General features: G+C 37.9%; 1 protein-coding gene across 1 annotated transcript in view; it reads right to left on the bottom strand.

Moving 5' to 3' along the window:
* Positions 1-23,409, bottom strand: part of FBXL13 (F-box and leucine rich repeat protein 13) — a 209,662-nt gene that overhangs the window by 170,856 nt on the left and 15,397 nt on the right. Inside the window, exons 2-7 of the mRNA XM_026504143.4 lie at positions 22,637-22,740; positions 22,069-22,159; positions 7,697-7,764; positions 6,584-6,738; positions 5,209-5,318; positions 2,583-2,750 (exon numbers count right to left, since the gene is read on the bottom strand). Coding sequence (XP_026359928.4) covers positions 2,583-2,750; positions 5,209-5,318; positions 6,584-6,738; positions 7,697-7,764; positions 22,069-22,159; positions 22,637-22,740 — 696 coding nt within the window. The remainder of the gene's footprint in view (positions 1-2,582; positions 2,751-5,208; positions 5,319-6,583; positions 6,739-7,696; positions 7,765-22,068; positions 22,160-22,636; positions 22,741-23,409) is intronic.

The following is a 23,409-nucleotide window of genomic DNA, read 5'->3' as shown; positions in this document are numbered from 1 at the left end:
TTAAACTATTGGAACTATGCTAAAATAAAAAGCTTTCACACAGTGAAGGAAACCATCAATTAAAATGACAAGGCAACCTCCTGAGTGGGAGAAGATATTTGCAAATGATATATCTGATAAGGCGCTAATATCCAAAGTATATAAAGAACTTTCACAACTCAACATCAAAAAGATAAATAACCTGATTTAAAAATGGACAGGGGTGCCTGGGTGGCACAGCGGTTAAGCGTCTGCCTTCGGCTCAGGGCGTGGTCCCGGCATTGTGGGATCAAGCCCCACATCAGGCTCCTCTGCTATGAGCCTGCTTCTTCCTCTCCCACTACCCCTGCTCGTGTTCCCTCTCTCGCTGGCTGTCTCTATCTCTGTCAAATCAATAAATAAAAAAATCTTAAAAAAAAAATAAATAAAAATGGACAGAAGACATCAACAGACATTTCTCCAAAGAAGATATACAGATGGCCAACAAACACATGAAAAGAAGCTCAACATCACTGATCATCAGGGAAAGGCAAATCAAAAACACAATGACATATCACCTCACACCTGTCAGAATGGCTAAAATCAAATATACAAGAAACAACAAGTTTTGGAACCCTCGTGCAGTATTGGTAGGAGTGCAAATTGGGATAGCCACCATGGAAAACAGTATGGAGTTCCTTAAAAAATTAAAAATAGTATTATGATCCGATAATTCCACTAATGGGTATTTACCCAAAGAAAACGAAAACACTAATTCAAAAAGATATCTGCATCCCTATGTTTATTGCATTATTTACAATAGCCAAAATATGGAAACAACCCGAGTGTCCATTGCTAGATGAATGGATAAAAAAGTAGTATATATACAATGGAATATTACTCAGCCATAAAAAAGAATGAGTGAGAACTTGCCATTTGCAACAACATGGATAGACTTGGGGGTATGATGCTAAGTGAAATAAGTTAGAGAAATACAAATACCATTGTGATTTCACTCATATGTTGAATCTAAGAAACAAAGCAAATGAACAAAAAAAGAAAAAAAAGGCAAACAAAAAAACAGACTTTTAAATACAGAAAACAAACTGGTGGTTGCCAGAGGGGAGGTGGGTGGAGGGATGGGTGAAACAGATAAAGCAGATTAAAAGCACACGTATTATGACAAGCACTGAGTAACATATGGAAGTGTTGAATCATTATATTGTACACCTGAAACTAATATAACACTGCATGTTAATTACACTTCAATAAAAAAATAAAAGTATATGCTGAATAAAATACAATTGACTATTTAAAGCAAAAATAGCAAATTACATTATAGAGTTTATAAACACCCAGGAATATAATGCATGGCAATAACAGCATGGAGCACAGGAGAAAGAAAATATGTAAAGTGGTAGAAAATTATGTGAACGTGTAATCTGTGATAAATTGAAAAGGCATTATTATAAACCACAGAGCAGCCACTGATAAACAGTAGCAGTGAACAGTATAGGAATTCAAAGACAAAAAACAGCTGTATCAGTATAAGAAAGAGTGTGATATGGCTTAGAAAAACAACTAAGAAAACATATTCATATGACATAAAAAGAGAAATAATTAGGGCAAGAGTGCTAGACTTCATTACATAGAGCTCTAAAATTTCTCTCATGGAAAGACTGTACAGACAAAACTGATAGCAAACATCAAATGTAGGAGGGAAATCTCTGGTACATTCCAGACAAAGGGTTGATATTACCACTATACAAAGAGCTATTACAAACCAGTAAGCAAATTATAGGAATTCCAGTTTAAAAATGTACAAGATACACTAGACAAGTTATAAAGAGGAAATTATGGGCAAAAATATCCTTATCCTAACTCTATGCGATACATAAAATGCAGGATTAGATATAGACACATAGATACCTTGTTCCTAAATATAACTTGAGCTTACTTCTGTAAATTTCAAGGAGTGTATTTAATACATGGGATTTTACAATGTGAAGCTGCCATCAATCAGAGTAAGGTGATATTTTACAGCTCTTCTTCCATTTACCAGGCAGTCTCACAAAGAAGAAGTTACTTATCTATCAAAATAGGAGCGAATATAACCAGTAGTAGGAATTATGGCTTATTTTTCAGAGATCAAGGCAATGAATTGTAAGCTGTAGCTACATGATTCTTTTTGTGAATTCACAATCTAAGGAAAAAAGATATTATAAATATTTTATCTAACCGAAAGGTGCAATAAGACAAGCCCATTTACATCCCGGAGTGGAGGCATAATGTAAGGATTTGAAGATTAGGGATTAAAGATGAAAAAGTGAGTGCTGCTGTATCTAAAGCCTGTTCTACCTTAAACGACAACTGCACTCGAAGGAGGAATGTTTTCCTTCCCTACTGGTTCCCTACAGCTTTACTTTCTCCACTGTAGACTGCTAGATTCGTCTTATCGCCATCCAACGGATGACCTCTAAAAAAAGGAGTTGAACCCAAAGCTAGTTGTAAAATAACATGTTTCTTTGAAATAAGATTCCCATCGTTCACGTAAAGTTTATAAAACCACTCTTTAAATAAACATTGTGAAAATGACTAGTTACGATACATGAATTCATACGAACCTGTGAGATCACACTTTCGGGCAACAGTGAAATGTCACATTTAGGAATCTCGCCTGCAAGAAAGACTTCAGACGCACTTTGTTCAGGAAAAATGAATTCTTCTTTAGCAACTACTTTGAGTTTTAACTTGCTTCTCCATTTCAGCAACTGGAGTTCATGTTTTAACATCTGCCATGAAAATAATCGACAAGTCCCATGTCATCATTGTGAAGGTTAAATGAGACGATATGTATAAAGCGCAGGGCTTGACACCATGATGGCACCAAATACACATTCTTTATTATTGTCATCCCTGCTATGTAAAGTATCTTTGTCCACAGCATGGTTAATATTCTCTAGACCACCAGAGCATTAGAGATCGTTTCCATTCATTGTCAGACATCACTGGCATAGGCAGCAACCTCAAAGATGTGGTCCAGCCACCTTGTTTAGATGAGGAAGCTGAAACCTACAGAGTCAAGATTCTGGTAATGATCGAACTGATATTTGGGGCATGGAGAGGAGATGGTTAGGACAGAGATAAAAAAGAAGAGTCCGAGGAAAGCATCTGGGGACTTGCCTGATTTATTGTTACAAGAAGTCCCCATTTTAACTTTGAATACATTCCTTAAAACTGCATAATCGAGAAAAAGCCATAAGGGTAAATGAGTGTTACACACACACACACACACACACTCACACACATATATGAGCCTAAGGAAGAGCACATGTTGGATAATAGCACACAGAAGTGTGCCCTGCTTTCTCCCAGCACACACCTGCCGTGCTCACTTCACCCACTTAAGTGAGTGATCATTAGGCCAAGAGATCACGTAGCTAGAAGAAAATGTTTCCTCTAAACACCCAATTAACTATAGAATATACATCTATATTAAGGATAATTCTATATTATATATAATATACATTGTTATGTATATTAATATGTACCAACTGCATGCAAAACATTATGCTCAGTGTATGGGGATGATTAAGAGAACAATATTGCCTCAGGATGTTCAGTTCAAGAGGGGTGTGAAAGGGCCAGACCAGTCATGTACGGCTACTTATTTGGCCATTAGACAACCACTGATCAGGCACCGGGGGAGCCAGAGTCAATATGTTAGCTTAGTACACAGTGTTGATAAACACTGAACAGGGGCGTCTGGGTGGCTCAGTCAGAGAAGCATCTGACTCTTGATGGCTCAGGTCATGATCTCAGGGTCTTGAGATCAAGCCCCGCTTCAGGATCCGTGCTCGGTGGGGAGTCTGCTTGAGATTCTTTCTCTCCCTCTCTCTCTGCGCGTCCCCCCGCAATGCACGCGCACACTCTCTCTCTCAAATAAATAAATAAATCTTAAAAAAAAAAAAAAGAAGAATACTGAACAAGCAGACTAAAACAGTGGTACCTAAAGTATAACTGTTAAACCACCAACATTGAGAACATACTGTGCAAATGCTAGAGGACATCCTGCAAGAACACCAATTCAATACCAGTAGGTGATGAGCTTGCAGAGAGCAAGAACTGTGCATTACGCGTCTCAGTGCCCTCGGCAGACTCGAGCACTGTTTCCAGCGTAAATCTTTTCATACCCTCCTGGTACATATGTAGTATCATCAGTCTCAACATCTGAGCGAGCCAGTTAGCAATGGGAGGCCATTGATCCTGCCCTCCACGGGGTGACTACAAAACAGGGAGTTTAATTTCTTATTTTTCTTTTTCTTATTTATGCTGACTTTATATTTCAAGGTTTTGATAAAACATTACTTATGAAGTAATATAACTAAAAAAAAACTCCATTTTTCTATGTCTGATCCAAATAGTTACGGAGAATATCCTAAAACAACATTAAGTAGTAATATACTAATAACTTACGCAAACTAGAGTTACTTTTAAGTTTGGAGGAATTTGCTTGGGTCCTCTGTTTTAATTGCTTTCATTCCCAGGGGGTGTCCCAGTTAAGAATGATCCTTTAAGTTTAGCAATTTAGTAATTTTTAAAATAATTTGTATTAAACTTATAATTTATTACATTGAATGTTGAAAAAAAGAATAACAATTTAATCTTATCTAGAAAAGGAAAAATGTAGTCAGTCTTTATCAGATCAAATAGTTTCTCTTCCATTTTAGACATCTATATCCATAAACACTTGCTTAAACAAAATTCTTAGTTTTTATCAATAATTTTAAACAAAAATTTTCCTCAGTGTCCATAGTTGAAATGAAACAACAGAATTTATTAGAAAATATTTTTGGTAGCCAAAGTAAAACTTAAATTATTAAATTAAAAGAATAAAGACCCTTCAAAAGTATATAATATTGGGGCACCTGGGTGGCTCAGTCGATTAAGCATCTGACTTCGGCTCAGGTCATGGTCTCAGGATGCCTGGATCGAGCCCCACAATTGAGCACTGCCTCTGGCTCCCTACTCAGCAGGGAGTCTGCTTGTCCCTCTCCCTCTCACTCTGTACCACCCCCCAATCATGAGCATGCATGCTCTCTCTCTCAAATAAATAAAATATTTTTCTTAAAAAAGTACATAATATTCAGGATTTTGGTACTTTCCACACGTAACATTATTATCTGAAGCAATATCAATGTAACAACAAAATTCAGTTTCTAAAAAAATTAAGTTTCCAAGATACCATACCAGCTCATCTTCTCTCTTTTTATACTTGTGTCTTGCTTTATCCCTCCATTTAATTAGGATGGCTATTAGTTTGTAATGGTGGCACATCTTTTTTATCCGCAATAGTGTATCTAAAGAAAATTTATTAGATTAGTGTGTGTGTGTGTATAAAGATGTTTCCAAAAAACAAAGTGTTTAATTCTATCATGTTTATAATATGAACCAGTATTGCATCTGGCAGTTTTTGTTTGATTTTAACTACATCTAAAATTAATTACTTTTGATAGCAGATCTTTATTTCTGAAACTTTATTAACCTATAAACATTACCTTTGCCCTTAGAAATTAAGATGTAGGGGCACCTGAGTGGCTCAGTCAGTTAAGCATCCAACTCTTTTTTTTTTTTTTAAGATTTTATTTATTCATTTGACAGAGAGAGAGACAGCCAGCGAGAGAGGGAACACAGGCAGGGGGAGTGGGAGAGGAAGAAGCAGGCTCCCAGCGGAGGAGCCTGATGTGGGACTCAATCCCAGAACGCCGGGATCACCCCTGAGCGAAGGCAGACGCTTAACGACTGCGCCACCCAGGCACTCCCAAGCATCCAACTCTTGATTATCGCTCAGGTTGTGATCTCAGGGTCATGAGATGGAGCCCCGCCTCAGCTGGGCCCATGCTGGGCATGGAGTGTGCTTAAGATTCTCTCTCTCCCTCTCCCTCTGCTCCTTCTCACCCCCTCCCCCGTGCTCCCATGTGCACTCTCTCCCTCTTGCTCTCTCTCCCCCTCTCTCAAGAAAGGAAAAAAAAAAACCTTCAGAGGATTCACTGTGACTGAGCCACCAAGAGTAACTGATCAAGAGGAAATGATTCTCTGATTTGCAGTAGTCCTAAACCAGTATTCGGTAAGTGGCTAAAATCTGAGCAAAAGGCTGGAGTTCCCTATTCATGCTCCAAAGATCATGTGTATGTCCTGTCTACTAATTACAACTATCAAGGGTTTAAGGAAAGGAAAATTCGTTTTCTTTGTTTCCTCATGTATCCATTAAATGAAATATCCGTAAAGAATGGAAAACTCTCTACAAGGAATAGTCAGTTTTAGTACCTGTGATATACCAGCTCTCTGAGGAAAAATGATGATAGTAGATCCCTATTTATTTATATTTGTGCATACATCACACAAATCCATACAGGATTTTATTTTAAACATGCTTGCTTTCTGTTACAATGAAACCCTCTGAGACAAATCTCATTTAAATTATAGACATTTAATTAGTGGCTTTACATTTCATGACAGTTCTCTAGACGTAATAATAAATTCTCTAGTTCAAACGGCTTGTTAAGTGTGTTGATTCTTCGAATAAATGAATACAAAAACTAACTGCTACTATGTAAGGATTTACCTGTAAGTAGTTTTTTTTGACCTTCTGTAAAAGAGTGCCAGAGACGAAATATGTGTTTTTGAAGTCTGAAATTGTCATATTTCATTGCTTTTTCCATCTTTTCAGCAAGAATGTCATCTTCATTTGTAAGAGGTATTGCTATGTCTCTCCAAGTGCTATTGGCAGAAAACACAGAAAAATACTATTTTGATGGTATGGCGATACATTACTAATAAATGGAAAGGGAGAAGGAGTAATAATACCTCCTTTATCTACTGCACGGTGCACTGGGTGTTATACGCAACTAATGAATCATCGAACTTTACATCGGAAACCGGGGATGTACTGTATGGTGACTCACATAATATAATAAAAAAACATTAAAAAAATATCTCCTTTATCTCCTCAAAAGCACAGCATAGAAAGAAATTGTTCGATTATTGTTGTTTTATTTCTAGCTAGTCCTTGCGTTTCCTTTGAACTTCCCTTTGCTACATTTCTAAAAGCCCGTAAAAATCTGAAATTCAGAGATTTTTTTCATAACCTATTTAGAGGCAAAACTAAACCTGACCTAAGGTGATTTTGCCTCAGGGCACTTATGTGGCTCGGTTGATTGAGCATCTGTCTCTAGATTTCGGCTCAAGTCATGATCTTGGGGTCCTGGGTTCGAGCCTCACAACAGGCTCTGTGCTCAGCGTAGATTCTCTCTCCCTCCCCCCCCCCCCGTGCCTTCCCCCACCCCTCCCACTCTCGCTGTCTGAATATGTTTGGTTCCAACACGCTTCCCCAGACACCACTGAAGATGTTCTATAATACACAGAATGTGCAGAAATTACCTTTGTAAAATTTTTTAAGAAAAATAATCTAACTTTCAAAACATATCTCCAAGGGCTTCTTCAGATGAAGGGATTGTAGACCTACACTTTCAAAAAAAGCAATACCTTGAAGAAGTAAAGAACACATTTTAACTAAGTAAAAGCCAAATAAAAATAAAAGAAATACATAATGCAAAATGGTAGAGACATGATTAATTAGATAAAATCAGAACAACTGGCCAAAAATGAATTGTTCTTCATATGGAGAATATCAAGAATAAAAACACAAAGAAATAGGATGTAAAAATCACGTTCTTACCAAAAGTGGGTCTTTACTAAATGTCCAGTATAAAAAGTACATGCTTTTATCATCAATTCTGGAGTCATCTAAAGTAAATAAATAAATGAAAGAGCACACATTAGAAATAAATCGAATTCAAAGGCTAACTCCAGAAGATACAGAGGAAAATGAAAGAAATGATTGCATTGGGCAGTAGGGAGACAGGAACAGATTAGAAGAACTACACGCCATTTATATATTTTGTAACTTTAATGTGTATGTCTGTTATCTATTTTGCAAAAGTTAAAATCCAAGCTTAAAATGTTCTCATTATATTGTATTTATTTTAAAGCATTTTAGTGAGTTCTATGGTATTATTATTGTCAGCTCTAATGATAGGTATACAGAGTTGTGGGTCTGCTGGTCACCATTAAACTGAATGATTTTGCCTTCTCAAGAGTATAAAATGAAATTTTCTTTTCAAAAAAAAAAAAAAGCTTACAAGAATGCCTCACCAAACAGTAATAGGAAAGCCACATAAATTAAAATTTTGGAATATGCTGAAAGAGATGCAGATTTATCTATCACTTGGAACTATTCATAATAACATACGTTAACATGTGAAAACAGCTGAGGATTCCTGAAATCATCTGTACTTTCTGTATATTCTTTAATGAGTAAAAATAATATTGTATTAACACATTTGTTATATGTACATGGTACTGTGAAGTGCTAGTGGTGTTATTTTTTCTCATGTTATCACCACCCCGTTTGCCATATAAACATGTGGCCACATCTGTCTGTTTCCAATCTATACCAACGGCCCAGAATTCTGAACTCCACTTTTCAAAGACAAATGTTTTTCTCCTTTGCAGATTGCTGCAAATGCTTTATTGAGTTCATAGATACAACATACGCAGGTTAATCATGGAGTTATTTTAGGCATACAACAAAGGCCCATCAGCCCCAATACTCTGCCTGATGTTCAATTACATTTGGAAATCCTCAGTTTGATGAAGATTATATGCAAATTATGCTTGTGGGGAGGGAGAACATAAATCATTGAAGTCATTTTTTACTAAATTCTGATTTTCATAAGGGAAAGGAACCCAGATGAACAAAGTAAGAGTATCGCAGATATCACAGCAGGGTGGATAAAACCAGGAAAGGAATGAAATGGCAGAAGTAAGGGCAAATTTCGTCTACAATACAATTTTCCTGCTCTGCCATTAGCCCCTAAATTTCCTGAGGTTAAACTTTTTTCTTTAGAAGATATAACCTGGAAAGTAATATATAAATATCTACAATAAATGGCATAGTTCATTTAAAAATGAGCCAATTACATGATCAAATGAATAAAAACAAAAATTAATTCAGCTGGTAACTCTTGAACTGGAGTTTTCTAATAATCAACTCTTTAAATCAGCATAAAAGTATTCTTTCTATTCTATTCTTGAAAGAAGTCGAAGTCCTCATCAACCCACGATTTATATGCTGGAAGACTTTGTCATTCTAATACTCCTTTTTTAAGAGCTCCTTTCCCTAAGTTCTTTTTTTTTTAATTTTTTTTAAAGCTTTTATTTTTTTTATTTGAGAGAGAGAGAGAACACGAGCAGAGGGAGGATCAGAGGGCAAGGGAGAAACAGGCTCCCGCTCAGGGGAGCCTGATGTGGGGCTCGATCCCAGGACCCTGGGATCATGACCTGAGCCTAAGGCAGACGCTTAACTGACTGAGCCACCCAGCCCCTCCTTCCTTCCCTAAATTCTTGTTTTAATTTCACATATATTGTTCTCCTGATTAAACAAAACAAAACAAAAACACTGATAGAATGAAAATAGCCATGATTTTTCCTCATTGTTGGCATCCTTCTTGTTTTCTTGTTAGCTTTAAGAGAGTGTCACTGGGTAGCTCAATGGGTTAAGCATCTGCCTTCGGCTCAGGGAGTCTGCTTCACCCTTTCCCGTTCCTCCCCCCTGCTTGTGCTCTCTCCCTTTCTCAAGTAAATAAAATCTTTTTTAAAAAGAGAGTGAGAGAGAGAGTGTGTGTCACTGGGGTACTGACCTGTAGCAAAGGCTCAAGCCCAGTAATGCCCCATCCCCCACTTGGGGCTAGGCATGTGTCAGCGCCCCTGGGGCTCAGCAGCGCCTCTGGCCAGTCCAACCATCAGACACACGCCGGTACACTGAGTCACACGGTTCTGCTTCCAGGGCTCAACCTCTTCACTGTTGCTCCAGCAACTTGCTACTTGAAATATTTTTATTTGTTATTATTATTATTACTTATATATTTGTTTATCGTTTTTGTTGCAATATAGTTGACATACAATGTTATATTCATTTCAGGTATATAACAAAGTGTTTGGAAAATTCTATACATTTCGCAGTGCTTACCACAACTAGTGTAGTAAACATCTGTCATCATACAAGATTTTACAATATTATTGACTAGATTCCCTATGCCATGCTTTTCATCTCCATGAGTCATTGATTTTTTACTAAAAGCTTGTATCTCTTAATCCCTTCTGCCATTTCACATTTTCCCCACCCACCTCACCTCTGGCAATTATCAGTTCGTTCTCTGAAAGTGTGAGTCTGTTTCTGGTTTTTTTGTTTGTTTGTTCAGTCATTTCTTCTGTTTTTTGGAGTCCACATGTAAGTGAAATCTTATGGCTTTTGTCTTTCTCTAACTTATTTCACTTAGCATAACAGCCCCTTGGTTGCAAATGGCAAGATCTCATTCTTTTCAAATGGCTGGATAATATTCCATCGTATATATGTACCACCTTTTCTTTATCCATGTATCTATTGATGGACGCTTGGATTGCTTCCACAGTTTGGCTATTATAAATAACCTGCAGTAAACATAGGGGAACACATATCTTTTCAAATTAATGTTTCCATTTTTCTCAAATAAATACCCCAAAGTGGAATTAATAGATTATATGGTATTTTTAATTTTTTGAGGAGTCTCCATACTATTTTCCGTTATCAATTGCAAAATTTACATTCTCACCAACAGTGCACAAGGGTTCTCTTTTCTTCACATCCTCACCAACACTTGTTACTTGTTTTTTTTTCTTTGATACTAGTCATTCTGATTAGTGTGAGGTGATATCTCATTGTGGTTTTGATTTGCATTTCCCTGATGATGAGTGATGCCGAACATCTTTTCTTGCATCTGCTGGCCATCTGTATGTTGTTTCTGGGGGAAAAAAATGTCTATTCAGATCCTCTGCCCATTTTTAATTGAATTATTTGTGTTGTGTTTTTTGGTGTTGAGTTGTATAAGTTCTTTATATGTTTTGAATTTTAAGGCCTACCAGATATATGATTTGCAAATATCTTCTCCCCTTTAAAAGTAGGTTGCCATTTCATTTTGTTATTAGTTTCCTTTGTTGTGCAAAACTTTTTATTTTGGTGTAATCCCAGTAGTTTATTTTTGCTTTCATTTCCCTTGCCTGAGAAGACTATCCATAAATATGTTGCTAGGCTATTGTCCAAGAGATTACTGCCCATGTTTTCTCTTAGGAGTTTTATGATTTCAGGGGCGCCTGGGTGGTTCAGTCATTAAGCGTCTGCCTTCGGCTCAGGGCGTGATGCTACAATTGTACAACGGTTTGTATTTTGATAGATATTGCCTTAAATCTGTAGAGTGCTTTGAGTATTATGGACATTTTAACAACATTAATTCTTCCAATGAGCATGGTATGTCTTTCCACTTGTGTCATCTTCAATTTCTTTCATCAGTGTCTTGTAGTTTTCAGAGTATAGGTCTTTCACCTCCTTGGTTAAGTTTATTCATAGATTGTTTATTCTTTTGATGCAATTATAAGTAGAATTGAGTTTTTTTATTATTTCTCTTTCTGCTACTGTCCTATTAGTGTATAAAAGTGCAACAGATTTTTGTGTGTTAATTTTCTACCCTCCAACTTCAGTGAATTCATTTATTAATCCTAATAGTGTTTTGGTGGAGTACTGGGGTTTTTTACATATAGTATGATGTCATCTGCGAACAGTCCCAGTTTCACTTCTTCCTCATCAATTTTAATGCCTTTTACTTCCTTTTCTTTTCTGATTGCTGTGGCTAGGACTTTCAGTACTATGTTGGATAATAGTAGTGAAAGTGAACATCCCTGTCTTCTTCATGATCTTAGAGAAATGGCCTTCAGTTTTCACCATTGAGTATGATGTTAGCAATGGGTTTTTCATATACAGCCTTTACTATGTTGAGGTGTGTTTCCTGTATACTCACTTTGTTGACAGTTTTATCATAAGTAGATGTGTATTTTGTCAAATATTTCTGCATGTGTTGAAATAATCGTGTGGTTTTTATCCTTCTTCTTGTTAATGTGATGCATCACTTTGATTGATTTGCAAAGATTGTGTCCCTGGAATAAATCCCACTTGATTGTAGTGATTGATCCCTCGAATGTAAGGTTGAATTTACTTTGCTGACATTTTATTAAGGATTTTTGCATGTGTGGTCACCAGGGATATTGGCCTGTAGTTTTCTCTTTTGGCAGTGTCTTTGTCTGGTTTTGGTATCAGAGTAATGTTGGTCTCATAGAATGAATTTAAAGCATTCCTTCCTTTTCTATTTTTTGGAATAATTTGAGAAGGATAAGTATTAACTTTTCTTTAAATGTGTTGTAGAATTCACCTGTAAAGCCATTTAGTCTTGGACTTTTGTTTGTTAAGAGTTGTGTGTTTTTGTTTTTGTTTTTTTATTCCTGATTCAATTTCATTACTAGTAATTGGTCTGCTCAGATTTTCTACTTTTTTCCTGATTCAGTTTTGGAAGATTGTGTGTTTCTGGGAATTTATCTATTTCTTCCAAACTATCCAATATGTTGGCATACAATTTTCATAGTATTCTGTAATAATCCTTTGTATTTCTGTGATGTTTGTTACTTTTCCTCTTTCATTTCTAAAAATATGTATTTGCACCCTCTCTTTTTTTCTTAATAAAACTTGCTAAAGGTTTATCAACTTTGTCTATCTTTTCAAAGAGTCAGACACTTAACCAACTGAGCCACCCACGTGCCCCACTGATCCATTCTTCTGCATCATCTAATCTGATGTTGATTCCCTCTACTGTATTTTTCATCTCAATTATTATATAATTCAGCTCTGACTGGTTTTTCTATTTCCTATCTCTGTTAAAGTTCTCATTGAGTTTATTCACTCTTTTCTCCAGTCCAATAAGTATCTTATGATCATGACTTTGTTCTTTATTAAGCGTATTGCTTATCTCCATTTTGTTTAGCTTTTTTTCTGTGATTTTATCTTATTCTTTCATTTGGGACATATACATCTGTCTCCCCCATTTTGTCTAACTCTCTGTATCTGCTGGTATTAGGTAGGTCAGCTATGTCTCCTGGTCTTGAAAGTAGTGACATTGTCTAGATGAGGTCTTATGATACATTGTAGTGTGGTTCTCCCTAGACACCAGAACCAAGTGCTCCAGGGTATACAGGTGTCCCTTGTATAGGCTGTATGTGTCCTCCTATTGTGGCTGAGTCTTGATTGCTATGGGCGCACTGGTGGGTGAGACTGGCCCTCAGCCTGGCTATCTGCAATTAGTTGCTGTGACAGCTGTGGATGCACTGACAGGCAGGTGTTGTTTCCTAAGCAGCCAACTCAAAGACGCTGATGAAGAAACTGCAGATGGGCTGGTGTGTGAGGTTATCTCCCCATATCTACAGGGCAAGAGTCACTTTGGAGAGGGACTGGTTCTAGCCAGGGCTGCCTGCCCGGTATAGTGGAGTTGGAGCCACTTTGGAGGGATACCTCCCGGGGTAGGTGGGTTGGATGGGGTGGGGCTGAAAGGGCCGGCAGTGCTAGTAATCAATAGATGGAGAGTATTAAAACAGGCTCCCACAAGCATGCAGCTGTCTAGGCTGGGGGAGGCAAGAAAAATGTCTCCCCCTAGCATTGCTCCCAAAGAACTCTCCTGCAGATCCCTGCCCTTCCAACATATGTCCTAAAATTAGTCAATAAATCTCCTTCACATATACCCCAGGCACTTTTCAAATGTCTGCTTCTGTGCTGTCTCCACAGAGTCATTTAGTATCCTGGATCTTTAAGGGGGGAGGCTTGGTTTCCTCTCACCCTCCAGCTCTCTGAGAGTTAAGTCCCACTGATTTTCAAAGCCAGGTATTATGGGGACTCATCTTCCCAGTGTAGATCCCCAGGGCCAGTGGTGCCTGGTGTGGGGTCTGATCCCCTCACTCCTCTGTGCTTGTGGTGTCCCTCCCATTTGTGGTTAGTCACACCAAGGGTTTAGTTCCTGACCACATCTCTGCCCCTCCTATCCTTTTTGATGTGGACTTCTCTCTGCAACTGCCTGTGGAAGATATAATGTGCCAGTCTTCGGCTGATTTTCAAAGTTAGTTGTAATACACATAGTAGTTGTTGACTCAGTGTATGTGTGGTGAGCTCAGGGTCCTGCTATGCCACCATCTTCCCCACTGCTTTCAATAACGAATTGGTTGCAAAAGAATTTTTTCAACATTTAGTTAGAATTCGACATTGCTCTTTTCTTTTAGGCTGGTGGTCCGTTCTCCAGAGGCCAATTAGAATCTCCTGTGAAACTTAGTAAACTACTCATGCTCACACCCCACCTCTGTAGGAATTATCACTATGATGAGTCACTATTACTACTGAGAATATGTCTCTTCCCTTATGTTAAGGCCCTCTGTTTTAAACTGAGTTCCAACAGCAGACAATATGATTCAATGAAAATACATTCAACTTAACACACTAGTTTCAAGGAAACATTTTTTATAGTTTGGAAGAAAGATAAAAAGAAGTAAAATACAATATTGATCTCTTTGTTAAAAGATACTACATATAGCATATTACAATTCAGTCTTAAAAATATTTTATTAAAAAAATCTCAAACTTACAGAGAATTAGAATGATACCTAATACCCGTAGTCTACATTTAACATTGTCAACAACATCTTTGAAGTATATAAAGTATACAAACCAAAATTTTTAGTATCTATTTCTAAAATGTAATCATATTTTCTTCACAACCACAACTGCATTATCCCAACTCAGGCAATTAACAGTAATCGCTTAATATTTTCTAATACCCACTCCATATCCAAATCTCTGGAATGGTTCTCCCAAATATCTTAAGTAGTTAGTTTGTTCAAACTAGGGTCTAAACAAGGACTGCGTGTTAGCACCGATGACTCAGTTGATATGAAGAATATCCCAATTTTTTTTTCATTCTCCTTTTCTGTATTTTTCAATATTTAATGACTATGAAGGGCAAACAAGGCATGGTCCCAGACTAAACTGATTAATTCAGTTATCTGGGTGTCTTTAATGTATTTTTATAGAAAAAGTTCTAGAAGCCAATTTAAATGTTTTTGTTTTGAATTTGTTTTGATGAGAGGCTAAAGAAGTTTTCCTCTATCATCTGAAAGAATGACTAGAATGCAGGGGGGTGAAGGGGCTGCTGCATAGCATGGGTCTCAGCTCCTTGGGGGTGGAGCCTTAAGGAAAAAGAGACTGCAGGGGAAAATCCCAAAGACCCGCTCTTAGGAGGCACTGGGCACTATTTGTGTAACACAGAGTGAGAGGACACATTTCCTCCACTTCTGTTCAGCGCACACAGCGCAGTGCCATCCACTTTTGTATGACTTTGAAGTTCTGAAAATTTGAAATAATGTGATAAAAATATTACAAACGTCTTATATTGTGCCAGATTTTGAAATAGTGCAATCCTTCCAATTAAAATTTAATCAAGAAGCATTTCATTCCAAAGCTATTGGGAACGTGGATGTTTTAAACTCTTGCCACATAGTGGTGCCATTTTGTCGGCAAACAATTGTGGAATTAGTCTTAAAGTGCAAGTTTGACGGATTCGAGGTCTTTATAAAAGTATCTCTTTCAAACAGTGCAACCACCAGGTATGGTTTGAGTAGAGCAACGAGTCCAGAGGAAGGAGTGCTATTTTGGCATTTTAAGGATTTGTGGTTGAAGAAGCCTAGAGTTCCACCTGCGCTAGACTTCAGGGCCCTCAAGAAGGCAAGAGCATCAGCACTAAGGCTTCACCTGCAGGTGGCTAACCAGGCTTGGGACAGACTTTTAAGAGGGATTCTTGAGGGGATTATGTTAAGTGAACTAAGTCAAACAGAGAAAGACAATTATCATACAGTTTCACTCATCTGTGGAACATAAGCAATAGCACGGAGGACCATAGGGGAAGAGAAGGAAATCTGAAGGGGGAGAAATCAGAGAGGAAGATGAACCATGAGAGACTATGGACTCTGGGAAACAACCTGAGGGTTTCAGAGGGGAGGGGTTTGAAGAGAGGGGGTAACAGGGTGAGGGGCATCAAGGAGGGCACATGTTGTGATAAGCACTGGGTGTTATATGTAACTAATGAATCATTGAACACTACACCAAAACTGATGTACTGTACAGTGGCTAACTGAACATAATAAAAAAAAATTAAAATCACCAAAAAAATAAAAAATTCTTAAAAAAAGCTTTCCCAAAAACACCAAAAAAAAAAAGAGAGAGAGAAATTCTTGAATTCTCACAGGACAGCTCTGGGATTCCCAGATATAACTGGTTGGGATTTTAAGGGGAAACCAACCTCTTACATTATGAAGATAGGGACTAGAAGCAGTAAAATTTGGAATATTACTATCAACACTGTTCTACTTGTATCCCAGGCTGCTGAGGCCTGGGGAAATTTTGTAATAAATGAAAAAAGTAATGAAATATTGTTACAAACCACGAATGCTAACTTACAAACAGATACTGAATTTATGATTCTTTAATGTCAGTAGTAATTGGACCCCTTAATTTTTAACTTTGCTAGATACACTCCATTTATTATATCTGAGAAAATTGATGCGTTTACATAATGCCAATAGAAAAAAATGTTTTACTTCTATAATATTTGAAGTATCTAGTATAATATTAGGAATCTGGTAAGAACCAAACAAAAATAAATGTAAATCATTAAATTCATATTATAATTTTTTGGTTTTTAGTATATTATAACAAACTTTTTCTTCCGGTAGACAATTCCTTTTTTTGCTCGGTTAATCCTTGAATCAAGTGATCATATATTAAATTATCTTAACATATCTCATCATATTTTAAAGTACCATGTCTTTATTTCACTCATGAGCTTCATTAATATCCCATGTAGAATCATTCTAGAATAATGCTAGCAAGATAGTATGGGATTTGCTATGGATTGAATGTTTGTGTGCCCTAAAATTCCTATGTTGAAACCTAACCTCCAGCGTGATAGTATTTGGAGGTGGGGCCTTTCGGAGATGATTAGCTCATGACGGTGAATGCATCCGTGCCTTTAGAAAAGAGACTCCAGGGAGCTCCCTCACCCCTTCTGCTATGCGAGGTAATAGCAAGAAGATGGCAGTCTATGAACCAGGAAGTGGGCTCTCACCAGACACCGAATCTACCGGCTTCTTGATCCGGGACCTCCCAGCCTCTGCAACTGTGAGAAGCAGACTTCTGTGGTTTACAACTGCTGTATTTTGTTCTAGCATCCTAAACAGGCTGAGACAGGGTTTACAAATATGTGTTGAATGCATTACTTCAAATCCCTCCCGACTCTGATTTTTTTTTATTTTTCATAGGCTGGAAAAGTTCAGAGTAATAACAAAGATACTAAACAGACACCATGTCTTTCCTGCAGAAGTGAGCAGTGTCTGTAAGTGCCACAATGCTCTATAAAGTGTGGGATTTTTCATGAGTGATTTTCCTATATTTTCTATCTTCTGCAAATTATTGAAACAACCTTTAATGCCCAAGGGGCTCTTATGCCTGGAGACAAACATTGACTGATAATTGTATTTTAGGGCTCTATTTAATAAACACTTATTTAAATAAATACAACTTTGAAAAATCAATTTTCTTAAACACGTAAATGTTTGTTACAAATTTTAAGTAAAGTCCCTGAAACAATATGAACAAAATTAAAAACTTACGAAAATGTTCTTTAGAACTCTTGAATGCCATACATAGTGGACAAGCATACAAAAATGCCCTATCATCAACTAGTATTACTAAAATTTACCCTAACATAAACAACATGATTCCAGCTCGTATCTTCATTATTTCTCACCTTCATTATTTTTATTCCTTCCAGGTTACTGTAATACTTAGTATGATACCTTCTCAGGAAAGAGTAATCTACCAAATTAAAAAAAAAAAAAAGGATATTTTGGAAACCAGGAGGCTATAGGATGTGGTTATCAACCAATTGATTCTCCTTTGGGGCAAAGGATCTGCCTGCTTCTCCCAAATTATTAAAACCCTAGCCACTGGGGTCAGAGGGTTAAATTTCCTTTTCACAGTTAAACTTTGTTACACCAGTAAGACTTTTAAGTCCACATCTTCCATTTAGATTTTAGGGTTTTGTTACACGTGCTCCCTATGATAGCATCATTTCAAAAGTCATAGCGTCATTTTAAAAGGGAACAGTCTCAGGGATGCCAGGGTAGCTCAGTCGGTTAAGCAGCAGCCTTGGGCTCAGGTCATGATCCCGGGGTCCTGGGATCGAGTCCCACATTGGGCTCCCTGCTCAGGGAGGAGCCTGCTTCTCCCTCTGCCTGCCACTCCCCCTGCTTGTGCTCCCTCTCTCCCTCTCAAATAAATAAATTAAATCTTTAATAATAATAATAAAATAAAAAATAAGGGAGCAATCCCTAGGACATGTGAAGTGAGACAAGCAAGAAGCAGAAGGCTTCTTCACATAGTCTGTTACTTCAATGTAAGAAGTTGAAGGGGAGGAGAATACAGTGTATTTGCTCATGTTTTTCAAAAAGAAACAATGGAAAAACTACAGAGATAAACTAAAAACTACTAAAATTGGACACTTAGAGGGATGGATGGAATAGGGAGGAGAAAAAGGTAGGAATGGAAGCAATACTTCTCGGAACACTCATTTTATTGTTTTGATTTTGCTACCAGTACTATTATACATAATTGGAAAAGCAGAATTATATCAAAGAGGAAAAAAAAAAAAAGATTACCATCAGCACAACGGAAGAATTACTTTGGGTAACAAAAAAAAAAAAGTATTATTTTTACTGAAAACATTCGGTAGGATATATACATCTAAGGACAAAAAAGAATTGTATGATTTTGAATTGCATACTTGTCTTAAACTGCATTCAGTGGTTTTTTGTTTTTTATTTTAAAGATTTTATTTATTTATTTTGAGAAAGAGAGAGAGCACAAGCAGAGGGGGAGGGTAGTAGGGGCAGAGAGAGAGGGAGAAGCAAACTCCCCATGGAGCAGGGAGCCCGACTCGGGGGTCCCTCCCAGGACCCCAGGATCATGACCTGAGCTGAAGGCAGACACTTAACCAACTGAGCCACCCAGGTCTCCCTGCATTCAGTGATTTTATTGTTAGTGTTTTTATAGTACTGTTATTCCGAAACCATTATATATGTATTATAAGATGAGACTAATAAGCAATTACCCTACTGTCTGTAGGAATCAAGATTCATAAAAAGTGGGTTGACCAGACTACTGGGTGCCCCCATGTGACGCACTAGGAAGAACATAACACCCCCTATGGAGTTACTCTTGTCACCAAGAGGAAAAAAGGGAAGAAAGAACCCGAATATCAAGTTTGTAGATCTAACTACAAAGGCAGGAAATACCGGAAAAAGAGCAAATGAAATGATGCCAGAGGAAACAATGAGAATGTGGGACATTTTACAAGACAAATGGTGTTTTCCTCAATAAAGAAGTGGCATGGGAAATTAGGAAGTAGATTAATTATAAGAGGCATTCGATCTGACACCCATGTGCAATGTGGACCCCTCATGGATTCCGATTTGACAGAGCCATGTGTAAAAAGGCATTTTTGAGACAATTTGGGAAATTCAGATATGGGCTGAATATGGGATATATATGTATCTGAAAATAATCAGCACCACGTGATGTTCAGGAATTATTGTAAATTTCATTACATAGAAAATGGCACTGGGCTTTGTTCTCTAAACAGGTCATTTTTTGTTAGAGATGCACATTGATGTATTTACTGGTAAAACAATATAATTCCTGGAATTTGCTTTCTAATACTTCAGCAAAAAAAAAGGGCAAGAGGAGAATAGTTAACAAGATTGGCAAAATGTTGATTATTGTTTAAACTGGGTGATGGGGGATCATTATGGTATTCTTCTTGTGTTATGTTTACATTTTTCTGTGATTAAAAGATTTTTTAAATGTTATAGATGCCTTTTCTTCTTATAATTAGTAACCATCTGGGGATTTCATTTCCTAAGCAGTGAGAATCGAATCTGTGAAGTTTCCTCCTGACAGTGGTGGATTCTTTCATCTTGGAACACACAGTTAAAATGTCTTTCTACTTGCTGTTATGAGAGCAGTTCCTACTTTTCTGTAACTATGTGGCTTACTCACAGTTTCCTTCTCTGTTTGCACAAACAGAAACAAATACCTAGTTATAAATAGGCATATACAGGCAGTCCTCGCAGGACAGTGTCCTGACAGATCATAAAAATGCACACTGAAAGCATACAAAGCAATCTGAATAATGGGAACAATTGCAATTGTTTGTGATCTTTAAAATGTTTTGTCAAAACATTAAAAACTCTCTTACCAGCAATCATAGCTGTATAAGAAACTGTATGGGAAAGAAAAGTGGGGGGGGGGGGGAGGAAAGCTAGTATTTATTTAGTGTACCATAACTGAAAATATTGGAAACTTTAAGGATTAAAGTGTTATATTCTTTGTAAAAAAATTTTTTTTCATTTTCCTCTGAGGGTGAAGGAGAAATAAATTAATATATATTCAACGTTGGCTGAGCCCTCTAACTCAGCAATCCTAGGCACCCGGAGATTTACCTTTTGTGAAGTCACATCTAGTTTCTGTTTTTCCTACCTTATAATACGAAGAGGGGATCTTTTCCACGCCTTGGTGAGTGTCATACTCCCTTTAAGTCTGGATGAGCTTCCCATAGTTTTGCTTTGCACTTTGAACATCATGAAATATCTCTGAGAATTCCTTTTCTAATAGAACTTTAGGTTTGAGGTAGCTATGGAATTCCATGCAATTCTTTCAAAGATTCTCTATAGGCTTCTAGCTAGACATTGGACACAATCTGATTGTATTTTATAAAATCACTTTGAAGATATTGACAATGAGGTTTACCCCTCTTCCCCTCTATCCCAGGTTTTTAATAATTTTAGTATCTTAAGAGCAATGCTATTTAAGCTTTTTTCATATGACGTTATACTCGGAGTGGAATTATTCCAGAGTGTAAGGTGCGGGTGAGAGACCTAGAATCCCATCCCCTGGGTCTCCCCCTCCACTCCTGAGGTGACCCCCCCCCAAACATCTCCAGGAACACAGTTTGCAATTATCTGCACTCGATAGTAGATAAAGTTCATGGCTGGTAAGTGAAGTCGTTAAGACATCCGTGAGGCAGATCAGCTAGGATTCGACTTGTGGGTTCTTCCCAGGGCACTGGTACTCTGAATCATCCCAGTCTTGGCAGAAATCTCCTATCCCTCTATTTCTGTCTCTCCGTTGCAGACCACTGATTGGGATCCTGGGCTGCACTCCACCCAGCCTTCCAAACGATGCTTCCGATGGATCCCGGCTCTCAGCATCCGCCTCGACCGGGGCTTTGATTTCACCTTCCAGTGCCCGACTTCACCAGCCCCTCCCAAGCCCTGCTTCGCGTACCAAGACATCGGCCTGGGGTCTAGAGGTATCACACATGGTTCCACACACATGTAATTTGCGTGGGTATTTCTCGCCCCGCATGCCTTTTGCTATTGTAGCTTCTCTCAGGTACGCAGTCTTTGTTCTAAGAGTCTCCATGTCCTGAATTACTTCCTTGCCCTCTTCACAGGGTCAAAACCAGCTGTTGGAGTTGGTGCTCCTTCCATTAACAATCGGGTCTGGCTTTTAAGTTAGATCTCATTAATGTTTGGCCCTGTCTTTAAAAGCATAATCCCGGGGCAGATGGCAAAGAGAATGGAGAAGGGGTAGAAGACAGGAGGAAGTAGATTAGAAAGGAAAGAAAATATCCTCCTTTGAGGCTTTCCCTAATGCTGTTTTTATCATCATAAAGGTGCAAGAGAGGAGGAGGAGGAGGAGGACAAAGAGGAAAGGGGGAAATATGATAGAAAGATTTTATCAGTAGAGGAATAAAGGCCTGGTAAATGCTTCTTGGGTATTTGGGGAGGTTACTATGAATGTGGCTCTGTGGGCGTGTGTGCGCACGCCCGCATGTGAGATGTTCCTTCACTTTTCTGAGGGCCCCCAATTCCAAAACAGTTTGACCTCACACAGCATAAAATCTAATATCCGTTTGAGAACTTCCATCAAAACGTGAGATGTATATTTTTAAATATATGATTACTAATACTGACCAGCTGATCATCCAGTCCAAAAAGTTGTTCCATGTAAGTCTCAGACAATCTCCGAATTTTTGGCCTCATTGATGGCTCAATGCACATATCCCTTTAATAAAATCGTCAAACAGAGTCAAACATTCCATTTCGTAGTCGTTAGTTCCATAACTAAATCAGCGATTTAAATCAGTGATTCCATGGTGGAGGGAAAGGAGGGGAAGGAAGAGATACTTGTGGGCGAGGCATATCAAAATCACCTGCAGGGCAGGTGCAGGGGGTCAAACTACCGCCTCCTCAAGATTGTGCTGTGTATCCCAAGAGGGCATACCTCCCTTTCCTCACCCCCAACCTGAAATATCTGCCCTGTGAGCATGTGATTGGTAAGAGAGGGCTGTATTTCTCAAGGTAAGAACCAGTGGGGAAATTGTTCTATTGTCGTCTTTGGGACTTGAAAGCCTATGGAGGGATTCTTTAACCATCTTGAAATTGGAACCATTCATTGGCAAGACCTCTTTCCCTACTATACAATGAGTGTTTTACCTTCAAAATAAAACACCTCCCTACTGTAAAGCAAAGCAATACTTACCAGAGAAGACTTTCGAGACCATTTTCCATTATAGTAATTATCATTTTCTGTAAATATTTCAGCGGATCCTCAGGACATGTAATAAGTAGACCACATAACAGAGCCTGGGGAAAATGAAACAAATCACTCTTCTTGGATTTGCATGTTCTTACTAAACAGCAGACAGACTTCGCTCATACAAAGTCAAATAATGTGACAGTTTTTTAAGTCGACATGCCCTATAGATACCCCCTGTTTTTATCCAGTGTTAATATTTTGTTGAAGTCAAACTAAAATGCAATTTCCCTTTACTATTTAAAGAAAAATCCATTGTAAACGACACAATAGCATTGCTGCTTAGTGTTTTCCCTGACGTGAGCCGTGCTTTGTAGTCAAATTAAAGACAGTTGTCATACTTTTGATCAGTGGTTTCTACCCTTTTTAAGGATGAAGACCTGCTTTTTAAAGTCAAAAGAAACTCCTCAGACCCAACCACAAAAGTGATGGAGAAAACCACCCTCAAAATTTACTGTGAATTCAAGAAATCTTTTTAAAATTGTATTTGTATTTTATCATTCACAACATCTAGAGAGCATATATGTGAAAAAATATAGCATATGGAGCTCCTGGCTGGCTCTGTTGGAAGAGCACGCGACTCTTGATTTTGGGGCCATGAGTTCAAGCCCCATGTTGGGTCTAGAGATTACTTAAATACATAAAACAGAAATGGAAAGGAAAGGAAAGGAAAGGAAAGGAAAGGAAAGGAAAGGAAAGGGGAAGGAAAAAGGGAAGGA

Source organism: Ursus arctos, unplaced genomic scaffold, assembly GCF_023065955.2.
Source record: "Ursus arctos isolate Adak ecotype North America unplaced genomic scaffold, UrsArc2.0 scaffold_3, whole genome shotgun sequence".
Classification (NCBI taxonomy): domain Eukaryota; kingdom Metazoa; phylum Chordata; class Mammalia; order Carnivora; family Ursidae; genus Ursus; species Ursus arctos.
This window is presented reverse-complemented; position numbering and strand designations above follow the sequence as displayed.